The sequence below is a fragment of the Dermacentor andersoni genome, chromosome 11 (assembly GCF_023375885.2).
Source record: "Dermacentor andersoni chromosome 11, qqDerAnde1_hic_scaffold, whole genome shotgun sequence".
Classification (NCBI taxonomy): Eukaryota; Metazoa; Arthropoda; class Arachnida; order Ixodida; family Ixodidae; genus Dermacentor; species Dermacentor andersoni.
In genome coordinates this window covers 84,272,924-84,295,508 of record NC_092824.1, presented here as the reverse complement: position 1 = coordinate 84,295,508, position 22,585 = coordinate 84,272,924, and the positions used below count along the sequence as shown (strand labels likewise).

Below are 22,585 nucleotides of genomic sequence, written 5' to 3'. Positions count from 1 at the left end.
AGGAAATGTTTGCAGGAAATGCACGCTACAGTTCTGTTGACTTGAAAAAAGCGCAAACTCATTCAATGGGGACTGGCACTCGGCCACACAGCTTCTGTTTGGGCACTATCTTGGAGCTTTTTGTGTATGTTTCACTTGTGTTCTCCCTACTCTGTTAATTAATGCCTCGTTCTCTGCGAGCCTCGCACTGGTTTAAAGAAGTCTGTATTCTTGTGCAACAAAGGTGAAATAGTAAGTTGGTGGGCACTCTAAATCATCGATTGTACTCATCTTCGTTTTACAGTCAATGTTCGATTTGGAGTGCCGAACTCATTTCTATTCATTTTAAGGTGCAACCCAAGACCAGGAACTGCTAGGCGATCATGGCATTTAATCAATTTATGAGGAAATCTGAAATCATCTGCTTAATAAATGCCAAACTCCTCGCCCACGTTGGCTTATGACTGGCCGCCCTCAAGTTGCTTGGTAATGATGGCTTTCTTTTCCATCATCAACCTATGGCAGGGCTTTTCGCACTTCAAAGTCACTGGCAAATTCTCTCGATGAAAACCACGGCACTAATTAGCAGGAAGCTTGGCAGCGATCGTTGAAGCAGCGAGGCCTAGTGCTGCAGGGCGCACAACACGATCACTCGACTACGCACCAAGCTCACGAAGATGTGTGTCACAAAGATTATAAAGACGTGCGTATAACCGGGAATGTCTGAAAAATTGGCAGTCCAGAAAATTGGTCGTTGACTGTATTTTTTATCTTTTTAAACAGTGTGAAATGCGAACAGTTAATGAATTCAATTAAGCAAGCTAGGCCACAGCAAGTGACAGTACTTTAGAAGGATTATCAGGTTGCTTCAGATGAAAGAATTTTTATCGCCCTTGCACGGTTATGCACATGACAGCAATGGCACAAAGTTGCAATTGTTTGAGGAGCTGAAGTTATTAAGCTGTTTGATCGCTGCTAATAGTGGCTTCTGTGTTGTGTCAAGCTAATAACGGCACAATGAAGAGCGAAAGGGAATTATAATAGCAGTCTTTCAACTCAGTGTTACGATGTCCTGCATCTAGAGGCTGCCGTTTCACAGATAATCCTCGTATATGTTGTCATTTTCTAGCAGCAAATCAAAGTACAAAAGCCCACAATATAATCGCAAGGCAAGATGGTTGTGTAATCGCTAAGCAGGAGCCATCTAATTATCGCAATTATCATAGCACAGTTCTCCTAATATAAAGCGTATAATGCAATATTATGCGAGCACATGCTCACGATTCTTTTTCTACTAGTGAGTGATGTTCGAGTAACCCTGTTCATGCTTCGGGGTATCCAGAAATTGTGGGTTAGCATATTTACTCGAATCTAACGTACACTCTTTTTCCAATAAAATGGGTCCAAAAATTGCATGCGCGTCAGAATTGAGTACGATCCTAAATCTGCGTCACCATATCACCATCGGCATTTAAAATGGCCGCCTCACACATGCTTCGAGCCTAGCTGTTGCAGCTTCCTCCATGCGCTGTAGTATGTGTGCTTAGGTTTAGTGCACCGTCCGTCTTCCCAGTCTTCCCGTTTCCCGCATTTGCTCTAGCAGCATGGAAGTGCCGACTGCAAAGACTTGCCGAGTTCATCACAATATCGCAATTAGAAGCCACAATCGCGTGCGCGGCGACTGACAGAAATCGGCCCGCATCGTGGGCGTCCAGAGTTCTTGAAAGTTGTATGCGGGACTGGCACAAAGAGGAGAAGCTTTCTGCTCCGGCGGCTGCTACGTACGGCGTGGCCGCACGGCCCCTATCTTTAAAGCTATCTGCAATGGAGACAGAGTCCATGCATCTAGGCCTTCCATGCTGTGTTCTCGTCGCTTGGTGCACGTTGAAGTGAGAGGCCGCACGAAAGTCAATTCGCTCGCTCCTGCTACCGAGCTTCCCACTACAGCTTTTGGATAAAGAGTTTCCATGGTCATTGCGCGAGCCACGTTCGTGTTTGCATGATCGCGCGACACCATGCTTGCTAATTTAGTTAGTAATCGAATGTTTAAAAGTTTATGTGGCCAATAAAACTACTATCCTTACTTTTCGTATAGCTGTCTACTAATTTGCTATCAAAATCTATGCTTCGCCTTTTAGGCAAAACTGTACCCTTTCTTTTTATTTATTGCAATGTTAGTGTATTGGGAGTAAATCTTTTTTTTTTATGAGAGAAGGTTGTATTCCTGTATGAAAAAGCGAGGTGCGCGGTACAGTAAAGGACTTTTCTTTCTTTAGGTCGCGGCAAATGGGTGCACTTACTGAGGGCTTTTTTTTTTTTTTTTTTGTCACGGAAAACGAGTGCGCATTATAATCAAGGGCACGTTAGAATCGAGCAAATACGGTAACCGACACATTGTGACAAGTCACTAAAGCGCAGCCAGCATTCAAGGCTCGCTGTTACCACTTAAGTCGTTTCAAATGCACTGAAACGAGCAGTCACTGATTCGACTACAGTACAAAGACAAAAGCGCAAGGCTAAGTGCTTTTGCACACATTAAAAGAAATGCAGACCAGGACTACTGTGCCATAACAAGGTTTTTAAGGTGGTTTTTAAGGTATGCAATTACATTTTAAAGTACTGTTTTAAAGCCTGTAGCAATACTAATGCCATGCATGCACATGTAGACGTGTAACACCTAGCAGACGCAATGTACACTATCCTTGGTTAAGCCAGTGTCCAACAGGCAGCGACTCTGCTCGATGTTGCGGCCAATACCTATATACAATGGAATCTCGATAAACGGAAATAGCTTAAATGGAACTGCCTCTTAACTGTTTCGTTATGCCTATTCAAATCAATCACCGGTGAATGATGCTTTAAATCGCCAATTTAGACTTATTGGGGCCATTTTTTATCCATATAAGGCCATCCAGTAGTTAGTACAGGCACTACACTTTCAGAATCAGTTTAAATTTTCGCACTCCGGCGATGCCGTGATTTTTTGTGAACTAATGTGCACATGTAGCAAAAAGAGGCGCGTTTGTCACCTTCTGCCGCACTTGAGAAAAAGGCATGCCGTTCATGATTAAGCCAGACTAGCATCAAAATTTTGTAATCAAATGACTCCCAGCATGTCACGAATTACCGTTATTTACTCACATAATGATCACACTTTCTTGTCAAAAAAATTGACACAAATTCATGGGTGCGATTATTACGCAGGTTAAATTTCACACGAAAAAAAACATTTTCTTTTTTTCATCCCGCAGCAAATGTGGGATGACAAGCAGGCGGCTACCGCTGTCAGTGCGGGATACCATAACAAAAATGGCGGTCGACGGAGCAAGCCGAATGCGCTGAACGCGATTATTTTTCTTCTTGCGAGTACATCACGCGGGTTGAAGCAGTTTCTTTCGCATCAGTAATGAATAATATCATTAATATTGGCAAGTTTGAGAGAATAACGTAGCCATGTCCACTTTGAGAGTACAGAAACAGAGGTGGGCGCGCTTAGCTGCCAGTGACATAGAAACGCATGGCGGGTATGCTGATGAAACTGCGGCATTTGTCTTCACTGCTATCCTACTACGGCACGTTTCCGCTAAGGGTGGGCAAGTATCTTAGGTGCGTTACAAGCATCGGCGTATGAATAGGGCACACCTCTAACGTATCAGGTAAACGTGGCCAATATCATTACTGCTCATGAGTTGTTGCGTGCCCACGAGTGCAGACGAGAAGAATCGAAAGGTGCCCTTTATATTGTTGACCAAAACCATTATGAAGCCTACAAATAATATAGCCGAGGCACGTTTGGTTGTAGCTTTTTTTTTTCATTCAAGTGCGGAATGTGATGAAAGGAAAGAAATGGGGCATCTGCTGGGGCATCTGCACGCACCCAATGTTGGGTGCGTGCAGACCACTTGGCATGTCTTCAATAGTTGTTCGCGTAGCATTCGACAGATGGTAAGTGCGATCATGATTAGCTAGACTTGGCACACGACATATCACTGCGACAAGTTGAGGCTGTGATTATTACACGGGAAAGAAAAAAAATTGAATTTTGATGACAAAATTCAGGGGTGCGACCATTATGCGAGTAAATACGGTAAGTTATACAGTCGAACCCAACTATATCGAACCCGTTTATGTTGAATTATTCCCTATATCGAACAATTTCTGGACACGGTATAGTTACAATGAATATATATAGCAAAAATTACGCTTACATCGAACAAAAATAGCAATAACTCCCGATATAACGAACGTCAAACGGCGGAAAAGTGCCCCCAGAAGATGGCTTTCCCTCGCGGTGGCGGGGAAACCCGGCGGCGCGGCTCCATCCAACCACTCTCCCTACCAAGAACACGCTGCCTCGGACGAGCCGTCACCACCCCCTCGCAAAAAATGATCCTGGCCCGCCCGCAGCACTTGCTCAGACAGCCAATCAGAGGCTCTGGTGCCCTCGTCGTGCAATATTGCAGAAGTACGAGCTGTCTCGCTGCTTTTCTGGTTCGTTGTGTGCGCGCCTTGTGGGCCTTCTGCCGCAGTGTTGCCGTGATAAAGCGGCAGAATTTGCCTTTCGTCGTGACGCTCGAAATCATAAATCTGGTTGAACGCGGTGAGAAGTGGATGCCGCCGCAGAGTGCAAGATTCCGAGGAGTACTCTCACCATGATCTTGGAAGAATAAGGGGGAGATTAGGGCTAAAACAACCAAACTCACAACCCGATGCCCGTGACGCCCGACGCGTATGCACGGCCGTGAACGAGCGGTTCACTCGAAATTGCTTCAGCCGTGCCGGCTTCCGCATGCTCGGTGATGGCTGTAAATCCTGATGAATGCGACAAAGTCATTGCCGGTGTTGCCGAAGTTTGGAGTGAGCTGTCAGAAATTTGGGAAGCTGTTGACGAATCAACAGTCGACGAGTTTGTGAATGCAAATGATGGTGTCGCGACCACGGGAGAGCCCGAAAACGAAGACTACATTGCCGACATTGTACCGAGCACAAGTGAAAGCGGGCACAATGAGGAAAACAACGAGGGTCCTTTGCCCACATCCTCCGAAGTTATTGGTGCGCTCGCACTAGTCCGGTGCTTCTGCGGGAATGCGGAAGGTTGCGGCCTCAGCTGCTCCGACCGACTCCTTAGACAATGTGGAGAAGTGCGTGCGTCGCAGGCAACGAAATTGCTTAAGCAGAAGAAAATGTAGGACTGTTTCATGTGAAACTAAGCTAGGTTCATCAATAAAGTGATTTTACAAATGGTATGCGCTTTTATGACATCCAATTATTTAGCAGGCTTATATCGAATTATGCTCTATATCAAACTGATAGGCGCTTTTTTGCGAGTTCGATATAGCCGGGTTTGACTGTGTCGCCGGTTTTGCCGTCCAACAGTGCTTAGTGGTGATAATTAACCGAAAATGATGCCACCTGTTCCCTAGTGAGCTTTGGTTTGGAGTCTCAGACGTTTTATTCCACTAAAGTATTTCTGAAGGTCCGCCGCATGTCCAACATGTGGACCCGGCTTTTGCAACCAGTTTCCAAGAATTTCAGTAATGCTTCTCTCGTAAAACCCTGGCAAGGGGCGCTGCCGGTGTCGCTGTACATTATCAAAAGTCGCTCCCATGGCGTCGTCCCGCGCGGCTGCGTCACAAGAAAAGCGTCCTGCTCGAAACTATGCTGCATCCGCACTTGAATTTAGTGATGAGGACTCGAGTTACGATTCCAAAGATGACAGTAAAGCAGATTCAAGTTCTGATGGTGACAATGTTTTCAGTCAGCATAAGACATCCGCAGCTGTTACCGGCGAGTTTCCTTTACGGCCTTGAGCGGTCTCCTTCCGTGTGTACGCTTACCTGCTGATCTTTTTTTACAAGCCGAGAGCTCTACAGATTATCTTAAGAATGCATACTTCGCTTGGTTATGATATGCTGCCATCGGCAGCAAAGAAACTTCCATTCACGCCAAGAAGGTCGCCTGTAGCACATCTCGGCCCAGCGCTACAGATCAGCCACAAGAAAGTTTACAACGACGTGGGATTTCTTTCTACTGTTCTCTGCAGAGGTGATAAAGACAATGTGCAAAAATGCAAACAGATATGCTTGAATGCATAATCTTGTAGTTGCCCAGCTACGCTGAAAGCGATCGGTCCTGAAAGAGGTGCATGACTCTAGACGAACTGGTGAAGTACATTCCTTGAACTTCTCATCGGACCATCCTCAGAAGATTCCGAAAAGGCGGAACTGCAATACATGTTACGAGGACAAGTTACGAGGACAATACATGTTACGAGGACAAGTTGAACAAAAGCCATACGTCCTGTGGGAAAATTGTGGAGTGGACCACCTATGCTTCACAAAATCCAGCAACTGCTTCAAGGCAGGGCATGAGCGATGAACTGGTCCGTTTCTTTTTTGTATCTCAAGAATGGCATTGCACTGAGCATTTATTTTTTCAGACACTATTCCTGGGTTATTTATCTTTCAAATGTACATTCTGAATTTTCGTTGATATCAATATTTTTGTAGATATCATGTTTTTTATTCTTTTTATGAAGTGGCAACAAGAATGGTGCTTTCTATAACTTTTTTTTTACCTAATAATTCTTTTTTGCAACGTATGTTTTTGGAAAGAGCATTTCATTATGCACGATATGCTATGCTGCAATTTGTGCTGAAATATTATTTGTAGTGGTAAATAATTTTTTTCGGAGTCCTATAAAACACTAGCATTTTCTCGCGGTAATGAAAGAGTTTGAAAGAGTTTTAATGAAAGACCCTTGAGGTTCCGGTTAAAGAGAGCCCATTGTACCATCATAAACTACCAAAAAGCACATCTCTCCACAATGGCTGACCACCCAACACAAGGTCTCGTTTCCATGCCTTTAAATTCTAGTGATGGAGAAACAGTAGACTTCCACTACGTGCAAGAAAGCTCGAATGTAAAAAAACACGAGCAAATTCAGTAAGCAAGGAAAGCACAGCAAAACATTGCGTACCTTGTGGCCAATGCACAACCCTTTCAAGAGCAGCCATTTGGGCATCGCTAGGCGTTCCTGACGCACAAGCTAGTGCCATGAGCTGAACCAAGTCGTCATCGTCCACCGTGTCAGTAGGAGGGACTTGAGTGTTGAATTCCCGCATCTTAGTAAGGATGCCCTGGGTGTTAGCGACATCGAAGCGAACAAACGACGTGTGGGGAAAAAAGCGCCCGCCAACAGTCATGTCACCCGCTGCGTTGTCATTCTCTGTTGAGTCACCTGACAAAGAAAGAAGTCAGATCAGACAGGGTGTACCAATGTGTACAGCATGGTCCTAAAGGGACTGCATAGCCTGTCCATTAATACCATTCAGAGACAATGCGAGCAGCCATGTTGGTAGTGCCATCTTGTGGGACAGTGTTTAACCATTAAGATCCAGAGCTGCTATTGCAATGACCGACCATATTCTGCTTTTGCTGGTGTAAAGCATCGGCAGAACATGATCATCAACATTCAGGTTTTTTTTTCTTTGACAAGAACACCAATGTAACAAAAATGTGTGGTTGAACAAAATGCCACAGGATGTCGCTACCAGCATTGCTACTGCCACCCATGTGTACAGTAACCCAGTATAATGTAAAATGCAACACATTTACAGACAAGCTAATGTACTAGCTTTCTGCCATCAGTTACATTGATATGCGGTATGCGGGTTAAACAAGCTTATTAATTTAATTACACTTCGAATATTCATGGTACGGGCCATTACACACGTAAGAAGGTGGATTTGTTAATTTGCTTAGAAGACCCCTTACCAGCTTTGGGCATTGCAAACAGACAAGAACGCCAGATATATCATGGGCTGACAATCACGTAAGCAAAGTGTCAAACCACAGCATGGTGAAAAAAAAGAAAAAGAAGAGTCAAAATTTCAATATGAAAGACAGCGTGCTCTTCCTCTCGAGGGAGCCGTTTCCTTCTAGAGAGCCGAGGTCACTTACTGCTTGATGTGAATTTTCTAGAGCACTTCTGCTAGTTTATCGCCAAATCTCTCAGAAAAAAGTTCTACTCTTGGCAATCTGCCAGCACTAGACCACGTCACTAGACGATAACTCCGCAAAAAGAAAAGAGTGATGTACGCAGTATGCTGGCCTGTGGGAAAGTAAAATCTGAACAGAACTGAGGAGAAAAGTGCACACAAGCAGGAGAGAGAGAGAGAGAGAGAAATAACATTTATTTATATATCCGGCAGATTGGTTGGGGGGCCAACCCCGCCTAGATGGCGGCCAGAAGCCTTTGAGCTCTAGCGGCATCCTCGGCCTGCTGGACGGCCCACAAGCAGGAGAGTGCTTTCTAAGATCAAGGGGCTTTAGTGGTGCCTGCTTCAGCACGAATTGTCGTGATGGCTGTGCTCTTGCTATCACTGATCACCAAAATGAACTGACTGGCTTTTTGCTCCTCCTGAGCTCCCTTGAAAGGCTACTTATTACTGCACAGCCCATTCCAATTTTTTTCAGAATTATGCGGTTTAACGTGCCGAAACCACTTTCTGATTATGAGGCACGCTGTAGTGGGGGACTCCGGAAATTGGGCCACCTGGGGTTATTTAACGTGCACCGAAATCTAAGTACACAGGTGTTCTCGCATTTCGCCCCCATCGAACACATTTCAATGCTTTCGTTTCCATATGTTAAACTAAAACTATTGAAGAGGCGTGCACTGTAGCATCCAGCAACATGCACACCTTTAATGTACGTAAGGCGCTGAACACTATTCTAACACCGTCTATTGACATGGTCAATGAACATAAATGTCATTTCAACAAACGCACATTTTACACACTAGTCAAAAGACATAGCAATGATGCCCACACAATTAAGCGCTCCACTATGTATGCGTATGTGTGCGCGTGTGTCCCAACAGATTGTTTGCCTTGCATGTAAGATAGTACAATTACCATGACGGACACCTGTCAGCTATCCCAGGGTGTCTACCAAGTTGACATTTCCAAATTCTCCGAGTTTTCCAGGTTTTCCCCGAGTCCCTTTGCAAAATTCCTTGAGTGATGCAGAACTGTTTTATGTCAAGACGAGCTGAAACCATATTGCTCGATGCGGTCACTCTCTAGTAAGCATATCAAAAAAATTAAAAAAAGAACAACTTAATCTAGTTTGAATACTAAGGAGTATGTTCATGTTATTCAAGAAGAGACTAGAAGGGAGGGGTTAGTAAAATGCGCAGCAAATAAAATGTCTTAAAAAAAATTGCAAATCGAGTAGGACATTCTCAATTAGGTAATAAAAAAGGAGATGCATACAAAAGTAAATATTTTCGAATATGAGCTATTTCTATTAACTGATAGAAAGCTCAGTGGTATGAGGCCCAAACTTTGTCACAATTGAGATTCTCTCTCAACAGCTCGTAAGTCAACCTCAACTGTCCTGACATACTCTCAGCCCACGCACGACGCCTCATTGTTGTGTTTCACTGCTTCAAAGAGTTTATTTTGGTTTGGACGAGGGACACTTGCATCTCGGCATCAGCCAACACTTTGTTTTTTGAGCTCAAGCTCCTTCAAAACGGCGGCAGCACACTTCCTTTCCCATTCATTCCTCAATGCAGAGGTCCTTTCTGTTCTTGTACTCCTTCCGTCACTCGTTTGCCCCACAGACCATTTGAAGCATCTTCTTGGTCAGTTGCACAGTCCATGTCCTAGTTTTCGAACTCTTTAGGGGCCGCGAAAACGTCCGAAAAATCGGCCAGTTGGAAAAAAATAGATGCATGCCATTTACTGCCCTTAAGGGCTCAAACCGCCACAGGCACATTCAAAAACACTCCGAAGGTCTGTTGGTACACGTATTAGGCATATCGGTGCTCGTACTGCGACAGGAAGTACGGGGTGCACGCGTGTGTAATTAAGGAATACGTACTGTGTCCCGTGGCAAGAGCCCCTTCCCACACTTGTTATGCTTCACGGCAATACTTTTGCCTATGCTTCACCAAGTAACAGTTCTGTACGGAGGCGAAGCCGACTTTCGGGAACCGGCATTATGCAATGCATTGTGCTTTCCAAGCTTCTAAGCCAATCGCGAGGACCGCAAAGGTGGAGTCCGTGCCATTGCTGACAGCAGCGAATTCTTTCAATAAAAAACACGGCACCCAACGGCAAGAAGCTTCATAGCGAACGTCGAAGCAGCTGGGCCTAGCGTTGCCGCAGCAGTGGCTACGGCTGCCAGCGGATCTGCGTGCGAGAGCGCCGGTTTCAGGCAGCAAGGTAATCAAAATGGCAGCAGTGGTAGCTTTGATTAATGCCGTTTCGGACCTGCGGTCATGGCAAAACGTTCGGAAAATCCGAAGGCGAAGAGTTTTTGCATCCGAAATTTCAGACGTTCTGATATATTGACTATGGGGTACGTGGTCGTGCCGCGAAGCCGTCCAAATTATCGGAAATCCGGAAAGTCTGTCGTTGACTGTGCACTGGCAACTCCTCCAGCAGACGACAGGACGTCAAAGACGATTCATTACGATTCCCGTCGTTGCTCGAGCCAGCATTACCGCGACTTTCGGCCCTTTCAATAAAATTATAGCTAATTTTCCCTGATAGAAGCAGAAATTCCCCGAGTTTTTCCAGACTACTCAAAATCCCCGAGAATTCCCGGTTTTTCCGGTTGGTAGACACCCTGTATCCACTTTCATTGCCTTGATAAGACAAACTACATACTGACAAGCATTAAATTCACTCTGCATTCTTGTTGATGGCTTGCAATCTAGAAAGTTGCTCAAATCTTACTGCTTGCATGAGGCACTCATCATAAATGAACTTCTCCCCGCACTAACCTTGTTGCGATCCTTGTTGCACTGTCGGGGGTCTCCTCTCAGTTCCTGGGATATATCTTGAGCCACCTGTAAATTTTGAAACCAATTGTAATGCTCTATTTCTCATACCCTGCACATCATGTTTTCAAATGCTGCCAAGAAAACAGAACAACCACACAAGACTAAAAAAAAAAGAAGAAAGAAGAATGTTCAGGGGGATGCTTTCCAAATATAGTGTTACAATATATTTGAAATTTATTTCATTATTCAACACAAAGCACTAGAAAGCTAAACCAAAATTCTACCTCAATCACCGACTTTAATGGGATTTGTCTACAGAGTCGATCCCCCGATATATAAAACGTGAGATATGTTAGATATATCAATAATTCGAAATACACTATATGCCTATCTCAAGCTTATCTGAAGTTTTCCGAGCGTTTGAAGTCACAAGCACGAATAGTAGACAAATTCATGTACGAACTGATATGTCACAAGCCACATGCATATTGTACAACACAAGAAAGAACATGTTTAATTCCTTTATGCCAATCACTTTTCGGGTATTTGCAGTTAAATGTACATGGGGTCCGCATGATGTCGCCACTAATGCCGTGCTTGAAAAATCAGTGATGCTACATTAACCACGGCTATGGTGTCAAGAAGGTCATGGGCTCGATCCTGGCCGTGACGGCTGCATTCCGACGGGAACGGATGCAAAAAACACTCGTGTGCCGCGCATTGGTTGCGCATTAAAGAACTCCAGGTGGTCAAAACCTGGAGCCTCTCGCTACCGTGTGCCTCATAATTATATCACTATGTTGGCACGTAAAACCCCAGAATTTTATTCAGTTAAATAGAAAAATTCTATGCGAACCACCATTCCCATGGTAGCTAATGGTCGCAGTGGTAAAGTGACCTCCGGTGATTATTGAATAAACTATGTATGCACTCACTAGACTATGGCTTCCATTACTCGGAATCAAACTGGCAATCTCATACTGGGCTGCATGGAAACCACTGTGACTGAGCCACGAAAGCAGATGGACGTGCTCACCGGTGAAGGGATCCTGATATGTACTAGGAACAGCATTCCCAATGACCATGCCTTTTGTGTTTTGAATTATGAAGTTTGCAATCTGGTCAAGGTAATACTGGCTCAGATTGTTGCGGTGTATGAAGTTCTGGGCTGCATGCCACGGGTCCTCGGTCACATTGTACGGTAGCTTCATTTTCCCGCCAGTGTCCAAGTCCACATCAAAGACGTAGTCATACTCCTGCGCGTAAAGAACAGTGTCAGAGAGACCAGAGTTATTGAATGATAGTCTACAGTGTTATAATCATACACAATAAATTTTCGAACGCTTAAGGAACAAATAGAATGAGAGTGGCCTTAACAACAATAACAAGTTTGAGCAGTTTCCAGCAAATGTAATGAGAAGAGTTAAGAAAAGTGAAGTTTAAATTTCAAATGCACATACACTCGAAACTCATTTTAATGAAGTTGAAGAGGGAGCTAAAATTACTTTGTCATATCCATCACTGCTATAATACACATAATGGGACGCACAACTTTAGATATGTAAAGAAAGACTGCTCTGCAGGCCAAACCACTATGTGGCCATGCAAGCGATCTAATATTAATAAAACAACCTAAACTTAACCAGCAACTTAACAGAGAGCAACTTCATCAACCTGGTTATAAGAGCTTTTCTCTTTGAAAATACTTGCGCAAGGAGGAAATTGGGCCACCAACCTTTCCTTCGTAAGTGATCTTGCCAACAGGAGTGTCCGAGTTCGGCATACCCACGACGTCCCCAATTTTCTGCCACACATCATCGGCAACGACCCACTGGTATGCTGACACCACATCGCCATCTCGTATCAACTTTGTCTGGCCATCTCTTTTGCCTGCCGAGACAACACAGCAAAAAAAAAAAAAGGGGGAAAGTGTCAACCTAGTGCTAATGCTGAAGAAGGCAAGGTTGTCGTACATAGTTTTTCAAATTATTAGTTAAATGTTCATTGTATGTGTCTACCCTGTCTCTTTTTCATGTTTATTTATCATTTAATTGGGATCTTTGTCTTATCGCTTTTCACGCGCAAATAAAAAAATGCCCACTGGGTCTCCCTGGCCATCGTGCACCATAGGAGACACTTGTTGTCTTCAGAAGTCTCAGCAGGCATGCATCTGTGTTGAGCGACTCTTTTCTGCTAAGGCCCCTAAATACAGCTCTACGTCCTGCGGCTTCTGGCGTGCACAATACGAATCCCGCATTTGGCCGAGATGGGCTTCGCGAGCTTCGGCCATCTTTTTGGCATGGCTGGCGCATGCTTAGCACACGTCGACACTGTCATAGGCATGTTGAAGGCACACTGCCTCGGCATGCTTGTGTTTCCTCTCTTAAGTGTCAACAGCTGTGTTTTGATGCAGCGGCGTGTTGCCATTACAAATCCTTCAGGGGCAATCGCTAGTCTAGCATCTTAAGTGTGCCAGGCAGCAGCCGGAGAAGCCTGATATGTCACCGCAACGGCACCAGAATTGCCAAATGTTTGCCCTCTGTATAGTTCGGTATGTTGAACGTGGGCCGCAGCAACACGGCGATCAGTTGTGGCCACAGTGCTTGTGCACAAGCGTGCAGCGATCGAGCTCTTTTTCATTTCGTGAAGGTTCTCACTCGACACTCTCTCTTCAGCACACCCAAGCTGTCGGCCAGCCAAGTTAGCATGCAATGCACTCGCATGCCATAGGACATGTTTTATTCCTGCGCTGGCCACACGAAAGAAAGCGTGCCGAACACCACCGGTCATGCTGACTGAAGCTGCATCAGGTGCTAGACTGTACGAGTATCCACTTTTCACCGGTGTAGCTGCATTGCGTCGCATGTGATGTGGCACAGTGCAGCTTCACACACTAAGATGCGCATCCCATTAAAGGCCTTTTAGGCTAGATTTTTTATATTAGTTAGTTGCTGACTATTGCTATGTATTCTTGGCACAACAAGGTATCATTGAATACCATTGTATGACATTTTCAAGTTACCTAACCCATCGTTTCTAGAAGTGGTTACAAGATACCCAGATCCCAGATATGCCAAATTCCTCTGACATAGACTAAGAAGAATGTCTTCAAAAGAAAAAAAAGCATAAGTACTGTAACAGTTTGATCAATGAAGTAATGACAACATGCACATTTGTTTAAATAGAGCAGGAATAAAGAAATAAGGGCTCACGGTAAGTGTAGTTTAACAATCAATGTGGCAACAACAACCTTCAACTCCTTGTTTCAAAGGTAGACATTTGGTAGATATCTACTTGGTTGGGAACAACTGGATTAAACAACAGAAACTCCAACCAAAATTTGTTTTAATTTTAATAACCAAACCGGCTCCTTTTTAAGGGGCGAGATGGTGCAAGGCATAGCAGTGCTTATATGCATGTTAACGCTTTGACAAGCATGCGGACACTTTTCGCAGCCCTTGAGAGTAAACAGCGACAAACAATTGATGTTACCCAACCTCTTTTGGATGTACCAGGATTTCAAAGCAAGCAAAAGAAAGGTGGTTGTTTTCTGTCTCCAAGATGATGCCACTGTCGGGGCTAATTTGGTGGTAAAAAAACTGGCAGTATTCTGCCACAGCACTGCATTCTTGTGTTGACGTATTCGATCGGGGAAGTATTTAATCTCGCCAATATACAATGCATGGCATTGGCGCAACTAATCTTGTACACAACACTGTGCTTTTCAACAGGACAGTGGTCTTATAGACGAGGGAGGAGGCATCAGAGCTTAGAGAGGCCTGTTAGCACTGTCAACTCCTGCCCCTTGCAGCACATGGGCTAATGACTCGCTGACCCTTCGAATGCACGGCACTGAGCACGAGGGGCAACACAACACTTAGTTATAACCAATACCATATTTACACGATTGTAAGTCGACCACTTTCTTTAAATTTGAAAATCTGAAGTGGGGGGTAGACTTACAATCGAAACCAAAACATGACACCGCCAGAAAAGCGAGACCAACGGGAGTTACAATTTTGTTTGTTCTATGGCCTTACCCGTAGCTTTTCGATATCCCGCGTGTTTGTTCGCTTTTCGAAAGGGTTTTTCAACACTTTTGAGAGTTTTACAGTGCACACAACACTCATGAGGGGGTGTCGATAGTTGATGGAAGTGCCGCTGTTCCATTCGCGGTGGCACCCTCAGAACGGCGGTGCTTGTGGGGAGTATTGGTAGTTCATGGAAGAGCAGATACCGCTCGCGGGTTTCTTTTTGCCTGTTGCGCTTAGCTTTCTCTATAGTTTGACGAAAGGCATTGGTTTGATGCGTTCCACTTGACTGCTTGCTACTTCTATGCTTCCTCAGTTGTCACGAGTGCTCCAGGCCCACTAATAATTCGGCACTCGTTCACAGCAGCATTCAAGAGGGCTGCCATCCTTTATGCCGAAGAAGCTTTTCGATATCCCGCGTGTTTGTTCACTTTTCGAAAGGGTTTTTCAACACTTTTGAGAGTTTTACAGTGCACACAACACTCATGAGGGGGTGTCGATAGTTGATGGAAGTGCCGCTGTTCCATTCGCGGTGGCACCCTCAGAACGGCGGTGCTTGTGGGGAGTATTGGTAGTTAATGGAAGAGCAGATACCGCTCGCGGGTTTCTTTTTGCCTGTTGCGCTTAGCTTTCTCTATAGTTTGACGAAAGGCATTGGTTTGATGCGTTCCACTTGACTGCTGGCTACTTCTATGCTTCCTCAGTTGTCACGAGTGCTCCAGGCCCACTAATAATTCGGCACTCGTTCACAGCAGCATTCAAGAGGGCTGCCATCCTTTATGCCGAAGAAACAAATCACTGTGCAGTGGGCCGCAAGTTCGACGTTTCTGAATGGGTGGTGCGAGAGTGGCGACTGAAGCGAAGCGAAATTTTCACCTGTAACTGCAAGTGAGGAATTTCCCACGTGCCGAAGTCTGGACGCTTTCCGGAGCTGTAGGCTAAGCTTGCGGTGTATGTCGCTGAAATACACGATCAGTCCCTGCCAGTGAAGTGCGACATGGTCATGAAACAAGCCCGGATCTTCGCCTTTCAAGGACCTGCTCCACCGTGAGTACAAGTGGCTGGCGGCAGAAGATCGCGAAATTACGCCAACCGGTCCAGTCAAAAGAGCGTCCCTGACGGCTGCGTATGGTTGGGTGCATTCGGCGTGGGCTGCTGTTCCACAAGATGTCGTGGTGCGGTCATTTGCCAAATGTGAAATTTCACAGGACGACGACGCGCTGTGGGACCGTAGCAACGATGACGATGGCAGCACTAGTGAAGATGAGTAGTCCAGTGACCATGTCAGTTACTAATAAATTTTCGTTATCGAATGCGCCCTCGGGTATGCTCTCCTTTTTTTTTTCCTGTCACACGATATGGGGGGGGTCGACTTACATTCGAGTCGACTTACAATCATGTAAATACGGTAATGCAGCATGCCAAACATTGCAGTAAGAAGTGTACAGTCAAACCTTGATATATCGAAGACTTTCTATATCACCTGGAAAATTGCATGCATATTAAATTTTGTTATTTAGAACAGGGTCGGACATAAAATGGATATATCGAATTCCGCCACCCCAGATCACGTGCGCTCTATTGACAAGCGGTGAGCATTCCCGCAACACCCTCGAAGATAGCGGTGGTGCGATAGGCGTTCCAGACTGCTGCGCACTATAGCCGCACACAATGATCGCGCTGAGGGTGCCATTTGAACGTAGCGGCGTAAACACGTAGTGGCCATGGCTAGTTCGACCAAGTTCGGCAACGTCAATGACGCATTGTATTTGCCACACTGACTCTTCCTCAGAGCTGCCCTCTGCGCCTGCCACACCTTGCGAGAACTGGTGGTTTGCATCCGCAAAGATGCGCGACAGCGCGCGCTTGTGCAACACCCTCTAGATAGAGGGTGTTGGCTCACTGGGCTCTCTCATAGACGTCTTAAGTTGCAGATGCCTCTTGGTTATTGACAGTGCTTCAAAATGCTTCGATTGACGTATGTTGAGATCGCAGCAGAAGTAGCAGCCAAACGAAGACACTGCCGAGGTTGATCCCGCAAGTGCTGATGTTGCCCTGCTCCCGACTTCAACTGAGGCTGTAGCTGCTTTAGCCCTTCTACGCTGCTACTGCGGGCACCGGCCTATCTCTTGTGGATCATTTAGTCTATGTTGAAAACTCCGTGTTTAAGCACGTGGCTGCCAATAAGAAGCAGGCTACACTGCTGCAGTACTTTCAGCCAAATCAATAAATACTTTCTGTGAAGCTTCAAGTGAGTATTCATTGTGCCACGATTGGGGTGCAATCTGGGATCCTCGTTCGGAGCATGCGTTCAGTTGCACCACGTGCGATTGGCCTAGATCGCGCCGACCTCGCGCAGCTGACGAGGTCAGCGTGGCCTAAGCTAATTGCGTGCGGTGCAATCGACTGCGCGCTCCTGGCGGACGAAGTCAGCGTGGCCTAGGCCAATTGCATGCGGCGCAATCGACCACGCACTCCCAGCCGACGAAGTCTGTGTGGCCTTGGCCAATTGCGCGCTGCGCACCCAAGCGCGCGCTTCGAACAATGGTCCCCGAGCGCGGCCCTAGTTCACTGACTGATCTGCAGAAGCTTCCGACGCGTGTTGTACCTTAATTTATATACAGAATTCTGGCCATATTGAACTATTTTGTGATCATGGCACTGTTCGATATATCGAGGTTTGACTGTATTTGACCCATGGAACACACACAAATGTTCACAGTGCTGTGGCTGCTCATTGTATCCTATGTATTGTTAAACCAGCATTGTTGCAAGCGGGTTCGACGGGACTCCTTGAAGGTGGAAAGCACAAAGGCTACACAGCAGAGAGGCCCACTCGGAAAAAGCGAACCAACAAATCCATCCAGCAGAAACATTCAGCTGCCCGACATTGGGCCTCTGATTTTCTGAGTTCCGAAAAGACACTGATGACTTGGCACTTTGTCACCATTTGACAAGGCGCAGAAAAGCAGGATATCGAGTACATCTTTTACGCATAAAATTTCATACTGACCTGCCTGGGCTGGAGCATGAAAAGACACATCACCTGTGACCAGCGAAAAGTTTCACACGAAAAACAATATTGGTCACGATCATGAGAGCAATAAGCTAATGTACGTGTGGCCATTACTAAACGAGTGCATTCTTTTAACATCGATGGCCTAGTTAGAACACATTGGTTTCGAACTGCCACTCAAACATACGACGAAGAGGGCAGTGAACACTGGCTAGCTGCAATGCCTTCGCTAACTGCAGAAAAGGAGATATCACCGCATGCAGAAGAACCTCGTTGATAGGTTTCCGTTATGTACGTTTTCCCGGCGTCAATCTTAGCAATCGAGAACACAAAAAATGACCCAATAGAGTTACGCTGTTCATATGTTCCCGGAACACACAATTTTTCGTCGCCAATGTTCTGCACGTTGCCAAACACCAATCGTATGATACATTTTCCAGCCGCTAGATCCCATGTAAACAAAGAAATGTGTGAGGCGCATGTAATCGAGAAAAGTATAGTTGAATTCACTTATAACAATATTCAAGTGCCGTAAAAGTTCCATTGTTACAACCAATAATTGTTATAACCGGGTTGCATGAAAAAATCAAAACAGGAAGATGGCAGAGCTGATGTGAGAAAACTATAATGGCAGGTAGGCCAGTGCCCCTTCCCATCACCTTCCTCCATCCGGCTGCCAATTGTGTTCACTCGTTTAATAACTTCCTGGGCACTGCCATTGCGTGTAAGAAGCTGCAGCTGTCAGCGTTAAAGAATGGCACTGCTATAACAACTGCAGAGAGAGGTCACGGATGACAAGCGATATGTGAGCACCACCGAGGCATTGCTTTGATGGCAACAAAAGGGGCCTTATAAAAATTGTGAGAAGGCTGCCACGGCAGCCTGTCAGCTTGAGAAATCCAGAAGAAACGTTGAGGAGAGATCGCCACAAGCATCTCGCCATGTACTTTTCACTGGCTTGCACGAGAAAACCCTATGTCCGTCGGCCTTGTGTGCTTTAAGCGAAGCTTGCCGACATCCTTCTCCAAGGCATCCAGGAGCTCCACATAGTGCCCCGGAAGGTTCCTCGCAAAAATGAAGCCCTGGAGGTGCTGAATCATCTGCCGGGCCTCCTGCGAGTACAACTTCAAGACAGCTTGCCCTACCGCGTCATCGCTGCCATCGTCGCCATACAATGCAAGCACATTTGCAACAATCGCCTCATCGGTTAGAAGCACTTGGTCTCCAAATCTATAGCCGTGCACTTTCTTTTCATTGGCAATGTTGTGCATTGCCACTGATCAGCGGGCGGATCAGCCCTCTTCCGTTTCGGCGACGAGTCAAACGAGCCCGAGAAAACACATGGCCAGGAAAGATTTCGACGCAACCAACAAACACGAATGTAGCAATTAAGCTGCTTGCACAACTGTGCTGAATGAGGAGCCAGTGAGCAACATCCGAGCAATCTGGGAGCAGCGCAGTTCGCGCACTCCATTCGCGTTTTGGAGGTTGGCACAGCATAGAGCTATGGGCGTAGAGCTATGGGCACAGCCCATACATGTTCGGATGGGTGGAAGCCTTGAAGGGCACCGGGAGAAAGGCGCACGAAGAAGGCTGGAAAATGAGCGTGTGGCAGTTGCTGGAGCAGCGGGCCATCGTGCAGCGGCTCGAATGTGTCATTTTCTTTTTTCTTTACAAGGATTTCGAATTTCACTGCTTTTCGGCTCTGACATCCAGCAGCCAGACTTCATCGCTATAACTGATAATGCAGCATCAGGGCATTGTAGTAGGCGGGCTATTTCACCATGGAAAATGTACAAAAGTTGACTGTGCAGAAGCTGCTCATTGTTATAACCGATATATTGTTAAAGCCGATATCGTTCCAAGCGGGTTCGAATGTAAACAGCTGCCCGCTGCAGCAGCTTCACCGCAATACTTGTCCGCCCGTCCCATTTGAAAGCACTGGCACGCACTCAGTTTCTCATTTCGGTACAGTGAAACCTCGTTAAACCGTAGTTGGCCGGAGCTCGGAAAATGTACGTACTAAACGGTAGTACTGTTTGACCGAAATAGCATGAGATCGACCACTTACATGTCAAAAACTGAACTCAGAGAGGGTGTGATGAAAGGGGAAAAGACATGCATTATTTATTCACTTTGCGCGACAAAAATGTTATTTTTGTTTGATGCCGTGGCAGCCTAGCAGCGACGACAGCAGCCTCGAACTTACTGAAGCTGAGCTTTTCAGCCAGCTCCCCTCTTCTCGGCAAACACTCGTATGGCAGATTCCTCATTGGCATTACGTATTCTCCGTGCATGCGCGCAGTAGCGCTGCAGAAGTCGTGGGGCACCTTTTTCATTGCGGGCTGCTGTTCTCGTCTCGATGATTGCATTCATGAGGCTGGCCCAGCTTCTGCCACTGTCGGGTCTGAATCGCTCGTGCTGCCGCTTTCCGTGTCGTCCTCATCACTGTTGTTAGCCGACACTTTGGTAACAACAGAGGCAACGATGGCGAAAAGTCGAACCACGTAGCCGACATCTCTTCACTGTCGCAGCAGCGCCGCCAAGCAACTTCTTCGCATTCCAAATGCCGTACAAATACTCAACAGCAGATCCCTATCGCGTGCCAGCGCTGACTTCCTCGTGTCACTTCCAGTGTCTTCTTTATCCGAGCTTCGGCATGGCACGAGTCCTCGCTTGCGCGACGCCACAACGCTCTCTGGCACGCCGCCGAAATGATGATGTGGTTTCACGCACGAACGCACAGGGTGCTTGGAGGCCATTCCAATCTCCGAGGCTTGTTGTTCTGCCGGGCCGCCCGATGGAGATGACGCACCGCCGTGTTTGCATGACGAAAAGTGGAAACACTACATGTTAACCGATATGTACGCAATAAGCCGGTACGGTTTATGCGGATACGAAACACATCATGTTCAATGGCCACTGAGTCGGGGATTTGACTTTACTACTTTTAAAACCAAACTACTGTTTAAGCGGGTACGGTTTAACGAGGTTTTACTGTACCAGCAAACCTTCTCCAGGGTCGTCGCACGCAGCATTCACAGCTATCACTGCCAATCCTATTGCGATAAGCATCTTCGCCTGTTTCGCAGCACGTGGTGCCATCAGAAGCTTAGCACATGCTTTTAATAGGTGATAACCGAAATGCAACGCTGTTCCCTGCTGCAGGCTGCGGTCGTATACATTTTCCGGCTGCTAGAGCCCACGTGAACAAGAAAAGGCGCGAGATGCGCGCAACTAAGAAAAGTGTATAGCCGCCTGAGTCACGTGAAAATGACAGCGTGCACAGTTTATCATTTCGATACCAGCAAATCTCCGGCCGGGTCGTCATATGCCACATTCACAGCTATCGCCGCCAAACCTATTGCGATAAGCGTCTTCACCTATCTGTCTTACAGCGTGTGGTGCTAGTGTGTTGTGCCATTAGTAACATACTGAATGCTTTTAGTAGGCAATAATCCAAATGCACTGTCATTCGCTGCTGCAGATGGCACAATGCGGGCATCAAGTTTCGCTTCAGTGACGTCCGGCGTCGCAAACCAGCTCGCTTTAGCTTCAGTTTCTCATAGCCCTCTTGAAACGCCACACAATAGGAAAACAACAAAACGCGTCTCCGGCCGCTGCAACACCACCAGCTCGACGCGTGTTTGGCATCTCGGGCCGCAGCAATCCGTACGACGCTTCGCATTACGCAGATGTCAACAATAGGCGAGTGTCAACTTTTCTTTAGTTACTTCGAATCTTTTTGCCCACTTAGTAGGCGTTTTTCTTGTGTTTTTCCTTTTTTCAAAATGTATGAAGGAGGTGTTACTGTATATGTCTGAGGCGTGAAAAGGAATACTACCAGAGAAAGATGAACCGAAAATGTACCGAAATGTCTATGAATGAGCATCTACAACTTGCACGGAACATGATGCAGATATCATGCATGCGTGAGAGTGCGGCGCACTGTTCACAGCAGGGAAGAAGCCTGCACAGGACATGCACACACACACTAAAAAAGATAGCACAAACAATGATTCACTCAGCCGCTCGTATCACACCGCCCCGCAAGGCTGGGTGCGTTAGAATCTAAGAAAATAATGCTAGAAGTAAGGAAATACGAAGGTCACCGTAGCAGTTCGCTGAGTGAGGCAGAAGTCCTCAAGCACTCATCGCCTCTTTTTGTCATCTGCTAGCCAGAGAACTTCCAGACAGCAGCCAGACCAAAATTGCGCTGGTTGGTTCTGGCAGCTTATGGGTAGCCAGAACTGTCCAGCCCGAGTAAAACGAACAGAACATGCGACGGAAGTGCGTAATGCAGTGGGCAGTGCAACCAGAGAGAAACGAAGGTGCTCTGGCTGGTTCTGGCAGCCCATGGGTAGCCAGCAGTGGAAAATCAGAGGCTCACTGAAAAGAGAAGCCAGACTGAGTCACCTCTATCCAGGAGGGCTTCTTTGCCAGGCAGTTCATTGATCTTGAGGTCACCAAGCTCCTGAGCTGGCAATGCTGACTTGGAGACTTCCTCCTCGAATGCCCTCTGCTGCTCGGGCGGTGCCTGAAGCTCACCATGTCTCGTGAACACTCGCGCAATGCCATCACTGCGTACAAGCGATTAGAAGAGATTTAAACAAGCACACAGAGTAGCAGAGAATTCTTAATAACAGTGTCATGCATATCAGCACAAATTGAAATGCGAACAAGACCAAAAATACTGCAATGCATTATTTTGTTTTTAATTTCACCTGCGTATGTAATACCCCTGTCACACTGGAAATTTTA

The 22,585-nt window shown here is 46.2% G+C and overlaps 1 protein-coding gene across 1 annotated transcript in view; it reads right to left on the bottom strand.

The window, feature by feature from the left end:
- The window catches only part of Plap (phospholipase A2 activator protein), a 46,305-nt gene that overhangs the window by 7,869 nt on the left and 15,851 nt on the right, over positions 1-22,585 (bottom strand). The window contains exons 5-9 of the mRNA XM_050168192.3: positions 22,241-22,404; positions 12,513-12,667; positions 11,814-12,033; positions 10,778-10,843; positions 6,959-7,219 (exon numbers count right to left, since the gene is read on the bottom strand). Coding sequence (XP_050024149.1) covers positions 6,959-7,219; positions 10,778-10,843; positions 11,814-12,033; positions 12,513-12,667; positions 22,241-22,404 — 866 coding nt within the window. The remainder of the gene's footprint in view (positions 1-6,958; positions 7,220-10,777; positions 10,844-11,813; positions 12,034-12,512; positions 12,668-22,240; positions 22,405-22,585) is intronic.